Source organism: Symphalangus syndactylus, chromosome X (assembly GCF_028878055.3).
Source record: "Symphalangus syndactylus isolate Jambi chromosome X, NHGRI_mSymSyn1-v2.1_pri, whole genome shotgun sequence".
NCBI lineage: Eukaryota > Metazoa > Chordata > Mammalia > Primates > Hylobatidae > Symphalangus > Symphalangus syndactylus.
In genome coordinates this window covers 133,185,370-133,200,790 of record NC_072447.2, presented here as the reverse complement: position 1 = coordinate 133,200,790, position 15,421 = coordinate 133,185,370, and the positions used below count along the sequence as shown (strand labels likewise).

Here is a 15,421-nt window from a genome sequence, read left to right as displayed (position 1 = left end):
AAAGCTTCTCATTTAATTGAAAGATAATATTACTTACAGTATGAGCTAGCTGTATGGTGAAATAAACTTTCTCCATGTTTGGATCTGCAGGCCTACAAGACTATAAAAGAGGATGAAAAAAGATACAATGAAAGAATTTCAGGGTTAGGGCTGACACCAGAACAGAAACAGAAAAAGGCCGCATTATCTGGTGAGTATTCCCTTAATTCTGGCTATGATTTGAGACTCACAAAGGGAAAGTTATAAACAGTTTGGGTGCTGTGATTTATGGATGTCTTGTAGAAGCAATGGTGCTATGAGATTGCAAGCATCTAGAAAGTATGGTATTACCCTAGAACTGGGAGTGATTTAAAGCATTTGGCTGAAATTTGAGTTTGAGAATAAAGCTAGTGATGATTATGATTGGTTGTTTATCTGTATGTTAATATTAGTCTCTTGGCTGGGCACGGTGGCTCACGCCTGTCATCCCAGCACTTTGTGAGGCCGAGACGTGCGGGTCACCTGAGGTCAGGAGCTCAAGACCAGCCTGGCCAACATGGTAGAACCCCATCTATACTAAAAATACAAAAATTAGCCAGGTGTGGTGGTGCACACCTGTAATCCCTGGTACTCGGGAGGCTGAGGCGTGAGAATTGCTTGAACCCAAGCGGCGGAGGTTGCAGTGAGCCGAGATCACGCTGCTGCACTCCAGCTTGGGCAACAGAGCAAGACTCTGTCTTAAAAAAAGAAAAGTCTCTTAAAAGGCAAGCTTAGCAAGGAAAACTATTGGAAAAGATGGAAAAGAGATGAAAACCTTTTTTTTTTTTTTTTTTTTTTGAGGTGGAGTTTCACTCTTTTTGCCCAGGCTGGAGTGCAGTGGCCCAATCTCAACTCACTGCAACCTCCGCCTCCTGGGTTCAAGTGATTCTCCCGCCTCAGCCTCTGGAGTAGCTAGGATTACAGGTGCATGCCACCATGCCTGGCTAATTTTGTATGTTTAGTAGAGACAGGGTTTCACCATGTTGGCCAGGCTGGTCTCGAACCCCTGACCTCAGGTGATCTGCCTGCTTTGGCCTCCCAAAGTGCTGAGATTACAGGTGTGAGCCACCATGCCCGGCCGAAAGCCGTTTTTTAAATGAGGAAATTCTTCTGGTCTGTTTTGTTCCCCTTTTGAGTCTTTGCAGTTTCTAGTTGCTAAAAGTATATTTGCTTTCCTAAAGCACATACCCTAGCCATCACTTCCATTTCACATGATTCGCTTCAGTTTTCAGAAAGGAATGTTTTAATCCTTTAATAAGCCCCACAACTCTGGGTGGACAATTTGTTCTGCTTTTTTCAAAAGCACCCCCTTATTCTTGAACATTGTATAATAATCCCCAATTGACCTCCTGGATTTTCTCCCTTTGTTGCTAACAGAAGGTGAAACTGAGCTTGGTATTTTCCTGGTGATCACTAGAAAATTGATGGGAAGGGCAGAAGCCTACTGATGTATACTTTCTAAATGTTTTAGAAGTAACTAAATATTTAAGCTATGTCCTAGTACCAGTTCAGACCTGATGAATGAATGACATTGGTGAAATCATTCTCCTATTTTTCACTTATGAAATGAAAGGGACACTTGCTTTTCCTCTCCCATCAGGATGCTGTGAAGATTGTTAAGATTAGTGTAGGTCCTATGTTTTGCTAGCTTTATGTGGAGGATTGAGACAAGTACAAGGCGATTTTTTTTAACAGTGGCAAAGAATCATCTGAGACTTCAAGAAGATTCATCCAGTCTGTTCTGTTGCTTTCAGCTTCAGAAGGAGAGGAAGTTCCTCAAGACAGGGCGCCAAGTCATGTTCCTTTCCTGCTAATCGGTGGAGGTACGGCTGCTTTTGCTGCAGCCAGATCCATCCGGGCTCGGGATCCTGGGGCCAGGGTAAGGTGCATGTTTTTTTGCTTGGCACAGAGGGTACAGTCTGCAAGCATTTAGCTAATGTGAACGCTTTGACATTTGCCTGTTAAATGACTTGGCTGTGATAAGCATCATGATTTTTATGTCTGAAGGTACTGATTGTATCTGAAGATCCTGAGCTGCCATACATGCGACCTCCTCTTTCAAAAGAACTGTGGTTTTCAGATGACCCAAATGTCACAAAGACACTGCGATTCAAACAGTGGAATGGAAAAGAGAGAAGGTGTGTTTGCTTATATAAAATGAGCCTGACTATCAACTTCAGCTAAGCACAGAGAATAGGTTAGGATTTTGCCACTGACTGTGTACAGTGAATAGGAGGGATGGCTTGGCTGTCCACTAGAGTCTACTACTGTCCACACTTGGTACAGCTTAGAGATAACAGTCTACAAAGGGCAAGAGTCCTGGATTCTGTTACCAGATCTACCAACAGTTGATGGTATAATGTTGGCCTCTGAAATACTAATGCTCCTATTTCTGGAACCTTTACGTTAAGCTTCTTTAGGTGAAGATCAACTTGGCCTGTATTGTCACTTCTTTTTTTTTTTTTTTTTTTTTTTTTTTGAGACGGGGTCTTGCTCTGTCACCAGGCTGGAGTGCAGTGGCGCAATCTCAGCTCACTGCAACCTCCGCCTCCCAGGTTCAAGCAATTCCTCTGCCTCAGCCTCTCAAGTAGCTGAGATTACAGGCACGTACCACCACGCCGGGCTAATTTCTTGTATTTTAGTAGAGACGGTGTTTCCCCACGTTGGCCAAGATGGTCTCGATCTCCTGACCTCATGATCCACCTTCCTCAGCTTCCCAAATTGCTGGGATTACAGGCGTGAGCCATTGCGCCCAACCATCACTTCTTTATACTTGCCTAGACATGTCCTACAAGAGCAGAAGAAAAGAAACTGTTTAACGGCACTCTCTTTGACAGCCTAGCAGGCATTTAGAATTTCAGGAGTAGAGTAGGAAGGCTGTAAGGAAGAGCCTGTGTTAGAATTTTTGCATGACAGACTTGGAGATACAGGTCCAGAAGCTTTTTCCTTTTGATGGACAACTTAGATCTCTTAATTCTAGTACCATGTTCTTTGGGTTCCAATTTTTTTTCTCATTAGTGACCCTTTTGATACCTGACGAAATTTTACAAACTTACCCTTCTCCCTCACCCCCACTATCATGTTCCATTTTCAAACAGAATGTATACTTTCAATTAAGTTAGTGGCTAACTTTATATGTATATATATGCATACACACACACACACATACATATTTTTAGAGACAGGGTCTGGCTCTGTCACCCATGCTGGAGTGCAGTGGCCGAATCATAGCTCACTGCAGCCTCAAACTCCTGAGCTCAAGTGATCCTCCCACCTCAGCCTCCCGAGTAGCTAGGACTACAAGTGCATACCACCACGTGCCTTTTATTAATTTAAAAATTTTTTTTCTAGAGACGAGATCTTGCTGTGTTGCCCAATCTGGTCTCAAACTTCTGGCCTCAAGTGATCCTCCCACCTTGGGCTCCCAAAGCACTGGGGTTGTAGACCTGAGCCACTGCACCCAGCCAATATTAATATATTAACTAATTAATATTAATATATCATAATTGATAACTATTTGAGGCAGAGTCATCTCAGGAGCTAGAATTAGTTGTTCCATTGAAGAGCACCATTCTGGACAACCCATTTGGGTGGATATGTGAATATCAGCTCCTTGGGTGCTCCACTTGTTCTTACTTTGAAATGAACCTAAATCTAGAGCAGGATCCTCAGCCTCAGCACTATTGACATTTGGAGCAGGATAACACTTTGCTGGGGTGGGGAGCTGTCCAGTGCATCACAGGATGTTTAGCAGCATCCCTGGCCATTACCCACTGGATATGAGTAGCATCCCTACCCAAGTTATTACAACCCAGATTGTCTCTGGACACTGGCAAACATCCCCTGGCAGCAAAATTGCCCCAAGTTGAGAACCACTGATCTGGATACCTGTATGTAAGCAAGTCATGACCATGATTTAATAGACTTGGAGACTTACTTTGGAAAGCATCCCTTAAAGTTTCTGATAATTAAAGCTATGGGGGAAGCTGATAACAGTTCCACATGCTTATAATATTCTCCCTCTCTTCTCCATACAGCATATATTTCCAGCCACCTTCTTTCTATGTCTCTGCTCAGGACCTGCCTCATATTGAGAATGGTGGTGTGGCCGTCCTCACTGGGAAGAAGGTGAGCTAGTAGACCGCTTCCTTTGTCAGGCTCTACATACTTGCCCACCAGCCAGTATGGTGATGTGTGTTTCCATTACCATTTATGTCTGTCCTGCCATTGTAGTTCATCAAAGAAGGATCGCGCTGCTTTAGGTTTAATAATGCTGAGTGTGTCTTTCTGGGGAAAGCACTAGTATCAAAGCCTAGGGTAGCATGCTGACTCAACTTGACCCTAAAAGCTGTTATCTCTCCTATTTGCTCTTCTGCCCTTCCTCATCATTCCTATTTTCCCACACTAACTTCTCTCTGGGATTATCGATGAGAAAAGATTGACAAATATGTATTACTCATTATAGTAAAATAATTTGGGCATAACTCAGCATGGAATATATTGTTAGACTTTAAAAGGTGAGTGTCTGAATAATAAGGTCAGTTATTAGAGGGTATTTGTGGAGTCCCAGGATGGTTTTGTTATATTTTATTGTTGTTAATGGCAGGTACTAGAGTGTGTGTGTAAACTAATGGCAGTGTTCCTATAGGGAGGCATTCTCTGAAGGAGCAAAGCCCAGAGTAGATGAGATGCACAGCATAAGTGGAGGGATTGTCCTTCGTTAGGAACATACCCACTTCTCCTGTAAGGGGACATTAGACAGAGAAGATGGATATAGGTTTGTTGATAAGCTGGTAATGAGACATTTAGTGTCCCCTATGTGTAAACAACACTCAGGCCCTGCCCTCTAGGGGCTAACTGTATTAGGCAGAAACATAAATACGTAATCATAACACATAGGTGTGTAGTAAGAGAGATCTGCGCAGTATGTTGTGGGAAATACTGGGAAGGGTGCCCAGTAGAGTGATGACATCAGGAAAGGCTTTCTGGAGGAGAAGGTCTTACAGAATGGGCAATCTTGTGGAATGAAGAGGCATTCACCAGACTAGAGAAGAGTGAAGGGCATTCAAGTAAAAAAGAACAGCGTAAGCAAAAGCACAAGGGTACAAAAAAGCATGTTTGGTGCCAGGAAATAGAAGCAGCTCGGTACTGATAGAGCAGTTAGGTACAAGTTAGGAAGTGGCAAGATATGAACCTGAGAAGTTATGCAAGGGGCCTGATCGTGGAGGGCTTTGCGTGAAAGAGCTTTTTCTGCACTGGGGAGCTGTTGCATTTTAGGCGGTTGAATTTTAAATAATCACCATTGGCCGTGAGGAGGATGGATTTCAGTGAGACAAGACTAGAGAGAGACCATTTCAGAGATTATTGCAATAATCTAGGCAAGAGATGATGAGAGCCCAAATTAGAATAGTAGTGGTGGGATGATGGTGATGATGAAGAAGAAGAAAGTAAGAGGTAAAATTTGTATAGTACCTATTCTAATCTTGTAAGCACAGTTCTTAAATGCTTTGTGTGCGCCATCTCATTTTATCCTCTCAATAATCTTATGAGGTGGATATTATTTCCCTCTTACAGAGAAATAAGTCGAAATTTTTAAAAATAAATAAATTTTAAATAATTTGCCTAAACTCACATAGCTAGTAAGCGGTAGAGAGAGAATTTGAGCCCGGGTCTGTCTGAGCCACAGAATTGGAACCCAGATATTCTGATTCCAGAGCCTAAGCTATTAATAACATCAGTGTACAGTACTTTTTTGTTGTTTGAGACAGATTCTCATTCTGTCGCCCAGGCTGGAGTACGGTGGCATGATCTTGGCTCACTGCAACCTCTGCCTCCCAGGTTCAAGCGATTCTCCTGCCTCAGCCTCCCAAGTAGCTGCATACACCACCATGCCTGGCTAATTTTTTTTGTCTTTTTAGTAGAGATGTGGTTTTACCATGTAGACCAGGTTGGTCTCGAACTCCTGACCTCAGGTGATCCCCCCCACCTCGGCTTCCCAAAGTGCTGAGATTACAGGCATGAGCCATCATGTCCGGCCAGTATTACTTCTTGATAGAAAGGTGATGAGAAGTAGGGAACACACTTGAGGCATGCTTAGGAATCATGTTTGATGAGGCTTCGTGGTTGGTGAAAGGTAGAAGATAAAGGAGATGGAGGAGGCAAAGATGATTTTCTAATTTGTAGCCTGCATGTCTGAGTGGATGGCAGTGTACCCCCAGCTGAGAAAGACATTACAAGAGGAAGAGCTAGTTTAAGGGGGAAGATAAAATTCAGTTTTGGACCATTAAGTATGAAGTGGAATATCTGCGTGAAGGTGTCTTCTGGGCAGTTGGACATACGACTGCTACGCTCAGGGAACCTGGGCTCAGATAGAGAGTCGAGAATCATCTGCATATGTGTAGCAGTTGAAACCATGAGAGTAGGTGAAGCCTCCCAGGGAGAACTGATCTGGTGAGAAGAGGAGTAAGGCAAGGATAGAGCCCTGGGGAACCCCAATTTTTAGGAGGCAGGCTTAAGAAGAACCCACAAAGGAGACTAGGAAAGAACTTAAAGAGAATATGAGGAAACCTGAGGACAGGATCCAAGGTTGTAGGGAGTTTCAAGAAGGAGAATGTGATCCACAGTATTACTGTGGCAGAGGAATCTGGGAAGAAAAGAACTGTAAAATGCACTGTGAGATTTGGCGGTTCAGATACCTTTGGGAGGCGGAAGCAGGTGGATCACTTGAGGTCAGGAGTTAGAGACCAGCCTGGCCAACATGGTGAAAACTTGTCTCTACTAAAAATACAAAAATTAGCCAGGTGTGGTGGCGCACACCTGTAATCCCAGCTACTCAGGAGGCTGAAGCACGAGAATTGCTTGAACCCAGGAGGCGAAGGTTGCAGTGAGCCAAGATCGCATCAGTGCACTCCAGCCTGGGTGACAGAACAAGACTCCATTTCAAAAAAATAATAAAATAAAACAGATACCATTGGGAAGTTAGAAAAGAGGGTAAAGTACTCTTTCAAAAGATTTAAATGAGAAAAGAGAGATGGCAATTGGATAAAAGCGTGAAGTGGACATAGAATCAAAGGTGGGACCTATTGGATGGGACAAGCATGTTAATAGGCTGGGCGGGGGTGGTGGGGATCCCTCATGCCTCATTAGAAGCTGTGGAAGATCACATCTAATGGCTTCATTTGTTTTCGCAATACAATAGAACATAAGATGGTTATCTGAGAGCGAACAATGTGAGGGTTGAGTAGCGGGATTGGATTGAAGAGGGAGCTTACCAAGGACAAATCAAAGGAGGCTAAAGAAGCTGCTTATCCATCAGATCTCAGTTCACATCATTGCCTCTAGAAAGCTTTACCCAACCCAACCTCGCTAGATTGCACATGTCATATGTTCCCAGCGCTACCTGCACTGTTCTTACCACATATATCACATTTATCACTCTTGATTATTGTTAGTGCTTGTTAAATTGTCTTGGCCACTAAACTCTGAAAGCAGCAAGGATCACTGTCTCAACTTGATACATAGTAGGTGCTTAATTGAATGGTCTCATAGCTAGTAAAGAGTGGAGAAAAACTGGGGCCCTATTCTCTCTGACTCCAAAGCTCAAACTCTTAACCATAAGAAGGAGTAGGGTGCAAGGGAATTAAAGGTACTGGCAAAAGAACAGTTTGGATGTTCTACCATTGGCCCAAATTAGTTAGAATGGAGCAGCCAGTCAAATAAACAGAGAAAATTGAAAGCAAGTATAGGAGACAGACTGAGTGAAAGCTGAAGGGATGGAAAATTGTGACCAACAAGTAGAATAATTGAGGTAGAAGGAGAGGTTTAGGAGATAACAAGATGAGGAAAAGTGTGAGCCAGGTTCCAAGGTCTTCAGTGAATCAGGAGGAGTAGCCAGGAGGTGGCTCAAAACAGTGATTCGTAGGAATATAGGACTCCTCTGATGTCCCTCAGAAGAGAATGAAAGTACAAGAATCTGGAAGCAGCAGACCAGTAACCTCAAGAAGCTTGCAGAATGCCAGCACCTCCTCCTGGCCTTGTGATGTGGAGTGTAGGGGAACGAACAGCCTCTATGTGTAAGCTCTCCTTAAGAGAGAGCCAAGTTTTGGTGAAGGCTACAAGTTGGAGAAAGCATTCTGTAAAAATGTTGTAGATGTAGGAGAGTTATTAACAAAGTAATAATAAGTAATTCCAAACAGCCAAATAAGAAAGGCTGTTCCGATTCTCCTTTTCCACACATGGGTCAGGACTTTGGGACTGTCATGACTTGCTCTAATGTTGCCTGCCTTCCAATTGCCTATTTCCAACATATGACTGCCTGAAAAAACTGGGTACCAGAAACTGGTTGCCATGATTACTTGGATATGGTTTCTTAAGGATTGCTTTAGGTCAAGAACTAAATCTTCTTATTGGGCTAACAACTTTTTTTGTTTTTGTTTTTTTTGTTTGTTTGTTTTTTGTTTTTTTTGTTTTTTTTTTTTGAGACAGAATCTTGCTCTGTTGCCCAGGCTGGAGTGCAGTGGCATGATCTCGGCTCACTGCAACCTCTGCCTCCCAGGTTCAAACGATTCTCCTGCCTCAGCCTCCCCAGTAGCTGGGACCACAGGCATATGCCACCACACCTGGCTAATTTTTGTATTTTTAGTAGAGACGAGGTTTTGCCATGTTGGCCAGGCTGGTCTCGAACTCATGGCCTCAGTGATCTGGCCGCCTCAGCCTCCCAGTGTGTTGGGATTACAGGCATGAGTCACTGTGCTTGTCCTGGGCTGACAACTTCTTATTGGCCTGGAGTTTTGGGGTGGTGATGGAAATGTTCTGAAATCAGATAGTGGTGATGGTGGCACAACCTTGTGAATATACTGAAATCCACAGAATTCCACACTTTAAAATGGTGAATTTGATGTGAATTATATCTCAATAAAATTTTTTCAAAGCTAATTCATCTCTACCTCTTTTGTGTATGTGTGTGACTGTACCAGGTAGTACAGCTGGATGTGAGAGACAACATGGTGAAACTTAATGATGGCTCTCAAATAACCTATGAAAAGTGCTTGATTGCGACAGGTGAGCATTTCTGGAGATGGCTTTCTTCTCTGATACAGCTCATTCAAGTTTTAGAGTCCAGCCTTCTCTATAGAAGGCATTACTACTTAAGAAAATGGAAACCCAGACTCTCTGAAGTGAGTGTCTTCTCTTGGTACTAAAGCTGGCTGTGTCAAAGCATCCTGGATCACCAGCCCTTCTGGATGATCCTTGCTGTTCTCCCGGTAGAGGCATGAAGAAGTTACCCTTTTTTCTCTCCCTGCTTAACCCTCACCCTGTGCCCTGTGCCCTGAAAGTGATGTTTGTGGCTTCATTGCCAGTTGCAATCAGAAACCAAGAGAGGAGACAGAAGCAATTTATCAAACCCATGTAGCTATGCTAGCTGGCAAATCCTCGTGAGAGAGAAACTAGAAGAGAACATGGAAGCCAAAAGTAAGGCCTTTTGGCCACCTAGGGGCAGGGTGTACCCCTTGAAGACAGACTCTCAAATCTGCTTCTCAAAGGAAACTGACAAAAAGCCTGCTGTGAGGCGAGCTGAAGGCAAACAAAGCCTTGGTATCCTATCCTGTTGTTGCCGCCATGGTGCTAAGTGAAGAGGGCTCCACCTTTGTGTGGTGGAGGGAGTATTGTTTGGGCTAGCTCCTGCTTGTTGGGCTAAAGGGTTTTCCTTCTCTTATTTCCAGGAGGTACTCCAAGAAGTCTGTCTGCCATTGATAGGGCTGGAGCAGAGGTGAAGAGTAGAACGACGCTTTTCAGAAAGGTAATTGTCTGCTTTAGTGTTTTCCTTGTGTTGTTTTTGAAGAGGTAGTATAATCTTGCAGTCCCCAAGTGCCCACCCGGGACTTGGGAGATCCAAGTTCTATTTATGGCTCTTCTCCAGACTTGTTATCTGGCCTTGAGCAAGTCATTTCCTCTCTCTGTACCTCAGATACCTCACTCAAGGGTTTTAAGCTCCTAGGGAAAAAATGGAGTGTTTGTATTCCTTGCAATAGATCCTTCTGATTGCTCTTCCATAGTTGTTTTTTCTTGATGTGTTTGATTCATTGGAACCCCTTACAGCCTCTTGGCATTTTTCATTGCAAGTGCTGTGTAGAGACTTCTGAGAAAAAAGTTAAGACTACCTAAATAAAAAGCAATGGGGTGTTCTGCTTCTTAACACTGTGCTTATGAAAACTGCTGTCATCTTTCAGGGATAAGATTTGTCCTGTCTTTTTTTTTTTTTTTTCGAGACTAAGTCTTGCTCTATCACCCAGGCTGGAGTGCGGTGGTGCGATCTTGGCTCACTGCAACCTCCGCCTCCCGGGTTCAAGCAATTCTTGTGCCTCAGCCTCCCAAGTAGCTAGAATTACAGGCACGTGCCACCACAACCGGCTAATTTTTTTTTTTTTTTTTTTTTTCTTTTGTATTTTTAGTAGGGACGTTTTACCCTGTTGGCCAGGCTGTGTACTGTCTTTTAAGTTCTTCCTAGAACAAGGTTTGTCACCCTCTACAGTATTGGCATTTTGAGCTGGATAATTGTAGTGGAGGCTGTCTTATACCATTGTAGTATGTTAGCAGCATCCTGGCCTCTGCACACTAAATGCTGGGAGCACCTACTTGCCCTGACAACCAAAAATGTCTTCAGATATTGCCAGATGTTCTCCTGGGGAAGATAGGGACAAAACTGCCACCAATTGAGAACCACTGTTTATAGAAGGAATTTTACCATGAAGAAATAAATTTGCATTAATAACATAGAAGTTATAATTGAGTCACTTTATACAAGGAGAAAATTTACTTTTGCCAAAGATTTAGAAGATACTACTTCCTAGTATTATTATCCTATGCCCCTTTTGGAAATTAATGGACTAAACTGATGTGATCCTGCAGATTGGAGACTTTAGAAGCTTGGAGAAGATTTCACGGGAAGTCAAATCAATTACGATTATCGGTGGGGGCTTCCTGGGTAGCGAACTGGCCTGTGCTCTTGGCAGAAAGGGTGAGTATTGAGGAGTGACCTTGATTTTCTTTCTCTAGTCTTATATAGCTTTTCTGTGAATCCCAGAGATGTGTTTGGCAGGATCAGTAGAAAGAGTTTAGTTAAGGTTTATATAGTGAAAAGCTAAGCACTGAGATTAGTTCTGGTGAGGGATCCCTTGGTGACCAAAAAGCTATCACCTGAGCAACTTAACAGCGATGCTTTTTTTTTCTTTTCCGAGATAGAGTTTCGCTCTTGTTGCCCAGGCTGGAGTGCAATGGTGCGATCTCTGCTCACCACAACATCCGCCTCCCAGGTTCAAGCGATCCTCCTGCCTCAGCCTCTGGAGTAGCTGGGATTACAGGCATGCACCACCACACCTGGCTAATTTTGTATTTTTAGTAGAGACAGGGTTTCTCCATGTTGGTCAGGCTGGTCTTGAACTCCCGACCTCAAGTGATCCACCCGCCTCGACCACCCAGAGTGCTGGGATTATAGGTGTGAGTCACTGCTCCTGGCCAACAGCAATGCTTTCTTTCCTTTCCTTTCCTCTACCCTCTATGCCAGGACTCCTTAGAAATAAAATATTAAGGAAAGTGAGTTATGAAGATGATAAGGGCAATGCAGACTACAGAATTATAGGTGTCTTTGAACTGCTGCTTCCTGTAAAATGCCAAAAACTTCTTTGGGCACATGATGATTCCCAGCTTGAGAGATCTGTGAGCTCCATTTGGAATGTTTCATGGCAACTAGTTTTCTTAATGTTCTTTTTCAGATATATGAAATCAGGGCATCTTTTCAGGAGGATGCTTCCTATTCAGAGGTTGCAAAGCACTTGTGTAAGCCTTAGGTGACTGCATGGGTGGAAGTGCACAGAGTTCACCATCTGAAGCTTAATCTGGGGCCAGCAGTTCTGATACCTGTTGTATTTGCATTACAAATGAACTTGAGCACCGAGGCCCTTATGCCCACTGTCCTGTAAGTGGGTGCTGTGGCCTGGATTGCAGCTCTGTCCTGTCTGTAGTGAGGGCTGTCTGCTGCTCCTTTACTTCTCTTCCTGTCTTCCTGGATTAACTTTTGCTTCCTGCTGTAACTACTCTGTTTCTTCTTCCCAGCTCAAGCCTTGGGCACAGAAGTGATTCAGCTCTTCCCTGAGAAAGGAAATATGGGAAAGATCCTCCCCGAATACCTCAGCAACTGGACCATGGAAAAAGTCAGACGAGGTAGAGAGACTGTTTCTATATGCTGCCACTCTATTTCCTTTGAGTGTGACCTAAGGCAAACTTTGCTTCTATGGGAACCCCTTTGACATAAGCCCTATCACCTGGCCTGTAAAATGTTTCCACCATTCTCCAGTCAGCTACGTTCATCTAGGTGTTCTGAATCAGATACCCCAAATTCCTGGAAGTGCTGAAAATGAACCATGGGTGTAAGTTCTTGCAGCTCTCCAAAACTGCCTGTGTACTGATAATTGATTTTACTGTGGAGGAGACCGCTGGTCAGTTTCCGTACTTCCCATGAAAATGATAGCCTCGTAGGCTCACTCTCAGGTCTTGTTTGCCTTTACAGAGGGGGTTAAGGTGATGCCCAATGCTATTGTGCAATCCGTTGGAGTCAGCAGTGGCAAGTTACTTATCAAGCTGAAAGACGGCAGGAAGGTAAGGAAGGAAAAGATAGCCTGCCAGGAGGCCTTCCAGTTCTCCACTCCCCTTGCCTCATTCTTACTCCTTCATTTGACGCCAGTAGATTAGTTTTCCTGGCAGTTGCCATTAACCTGATATAATTTTCCGAATTAACTATCCCTCCATTAAAACAGAATGATGAAAGCCAGAGTAGGCTCCTGTGAACCACTTGCCCTTAGCCCCATTCTGTCTGTCTCACAGAGTTTTGAGTCCTGGCTAGGGTGGCAGATTTCTGTTGGAATGACATGGGGGATGTGCATGGGATGGGGTGGTGGAGGCTTATGAAATAGAACTTAAAATCCATTTACCAGAGGTAAGTTAACCCATGATTTTTTGAAGTCCCAATTCTTAATGGCATGATGGTCCATTGTGATGCCTGTAGGCATAAATGGAAACTGTGGTAATTGACTGAATTATTTCTTTTTTGCCTCAGGTAGAAACTGACCACATAGTGGCAGCTGTGGGCCTGGAGCCCAATGTTGAGTTGGCCAAGACTGGTGGCCTGGAAATAGACTCAGATTTTGGTGGCTTCCGGGTAAATGCAGAGCTACAAGCACGCTCTAACATCTGGGTGGTAAGTGTGCTACAGCATGACCAGGCATAGTTCATTCTCCCTAGCCTGTGAACAAGTCTGCCTGGTGGTGTGCTAAAGCTCATCAACAGCGTAACCAAATAGGGTCAGAGTGTTTAGAGGCTGAGGGTACAGAATAGAAACGTGTGAACTGCTTGATTCAGAAGACCAGGTATGGCCTCATCTGCGAGCTAGTGGCAGATGAAATGAACAGTGTGCATGCCTGCAGGGGTAGAGCTCTTCCGGTTCTACTTATTGGCAGCAGCTACTGGCATAACCCCTGGTGGGCATGCACATAGTCTTCAGATGGATCTGCTGTTCCCTTTGCTCAAACGTGAATCCGGAGGATGGAGGATGAAGCAATTTTATAACCTGTTCCCTAGAAAGGAAAATTACTCTGTTTTCATTTTCCTTGAGTACTATTTTTAGCTGTTTTTTACAATCTATTGTGACACAAACAAGACTATAGTATGTAGGAACCATGAGGTAATTTCCCCATTGCTAGTTACAAGTGTATTGTGTTTGTTTATGGACTCTGCAACTAAGGACGTAGGTACCTTGGAGGAATTTTTTCCCCCTCCAAACCTTGCTTTAAAAAAAAAAAAGATGTACTAGATTTTTTTAACCTGTTATAAAAGTAATATGTGGGCCAGGCGAAGTGGTTTACGCCTGTAATCCCAGCACTTTGGGAGGCTGAGGCAGGTGGATCACTTGAGATCAGGAGTTTGAGACCAGCCTGGCTAACATGGTAAAACCCTGTCTCTCCTAAAAATACAAAAGTTAGCCGGGTGTGGTGGCACAGGCCTGTAATCCCAGCTACTTGGGAGGCTGAGTGAGGCAGGAGAATCGCTTGAACTAAGGAGGCAGAGGCTACAGTGAGCGGAGATCATGCCACTGCCCTCCAGCCTGGGCAACAACAGAGCAAGACTCAGTCTCAAAAAAGAAGAAAAAAAAGTAATATGTGGTCAGTGTAGAAGACAGACAAGAAGGAGAGAGGAGAGGAAAGTCACTTGCAGCAACCATTAATATTTTGGTGTATTTCCTACCCTTTGTTTCCTTGCATGTAGGTTTTATTGTTGGTTTGTTTTATTCGTGGCAAGCATACTATATATAATATTCTGCTCTTTTGCACTTAACACCATAAAGGTAAGCATTTTCTACGTTGCTTCAGACTTTGTAAACAGTTTAATGACTATATATTCCATTAAGTGAATTTCACAGTTTACCGTTGCTCGTTGGATTTTTAGGTTGCTTTGGGGGAGTCTAAATAGCCACAAAGATGAACAAAGCGTTAGAGAGCTCAAATACCGCATCCTTCGTGAAGCTGGCCCAGTTCACCCCCGGCTGGAGGTTCTCGCCCTCTGCTTGAAATACTTGACTCCTTTAATCTGTACCTCTCATATGGCACATTACTGTTTACATTGCTCTGTAGTTATGAGCAAGGCTGTATCTTTCTGTACTAGGTTGTATGCTCCTCATAGTCAAGGTCCATGTCAGTTTTGTCTCAGCAACCCGGACAACATAATACTTTTGTATATAATAAGTACTCCATAAATATTTGTCGAATGAATGAATACTGAATGACAAAAAGAAATCTAAGAAAACATTTCTAGGTGAGAGGCAGTCACATCCAAAAACTGGTTTCTACATATAGAAAAGAATATTCTGCAAATCATGGTTATTAAATATCCTGTTGGGCCGGGCGCGGTGGCTCACGCCTGTAATCCCAGCACTTTGGGAGGCCGAGGCGGGCGGATCACAAGGTCAGGAGATCGAGACCATCCTGGCTAACACGGTGAAACCCCGTCTCTACTAAAAATACAAAAAATTAGCCGGGCGAGGTGGCAGGCGCCTGTAGTCCCAGCTACAAGGGAGGCTGAGGCAGGAGAATGGCGTGAACCCCGGGGGGCGGAGCCTGCAGTGAGCCGAGATCGTGCCACTGCACTCCAGCCTGGGTGAAAGAGCGAGACTCCGTCTCAAAAAAAAAAAATAAAAAAAAAAAAAAAATAAATAAATAAATAAATAAATAAATAAATATCCTGTCTGTTAAGGAAAGAACAGGAAGTAGGCATAAGTAAACCGAACTATAGAAGATTTAGGTTAGCTTTATGGAAGCAGAATAGATTTTTTTTTCTTGTTTTTTTTTGAGACGGA

At 43.6% G+C, this 15,421-nt stretch overlaps 1 protein-coding gene across 4 annotated transcripts in view; it reads left to right on the top strand.

Annotated features, from left to right (window-relative positions):
- Positions 1–15,421, top strand: part of AIFM1 (apoptosis inducing factor mitochondria associated 1) — a 36,673-nt gene that overhangs the window by 16,275 nt on the left and 4,977 nt on the right. For 2 of the 4 annotated variants that reach the window (XM_055266859.2, XM_055266860.2), the window contains exons 3-12: positions 91–190; positions 1,773–1,897; positions 2,026–2,156; positions 4,056–4,146; positions 8,994–9,078; positions 9,741–9,817; positions 10,927–11,035; positions 12,130–12,237; positions 12,584–12,672; positions 13,130–13,270. In XM_055266859.2, the coding sequence (XP_055122834.1) occupies positions 91–190; positions 1,773–1,897; positions 2,026–2,156; positions 4,056–4,146; positions 8,994–9,078; positions 9,741–9,817; positions 10,927–11,035; positions 12,130–12,237; positions 12,584–12,672; positions 13,130–13,270 (1,056 nt within the window). Of the gene's footprint in view, positions 1–90; positions 191–1,772; positions 1,898–2,025; positions 2,157–4,055; positions 4,147–8,993; positions 9,079–9,740; positions 9,818–10,926; positions 11,036–12,129; positions 12,238–12,583; positions 12,673–13,129; positions 14,414–14,514; positions 14,862–15,421 lie in introns of those variants that run through there. The other 2 variants (XR_010119613.1, XM_055266861.2) reach the window with 2 other exon arrangements.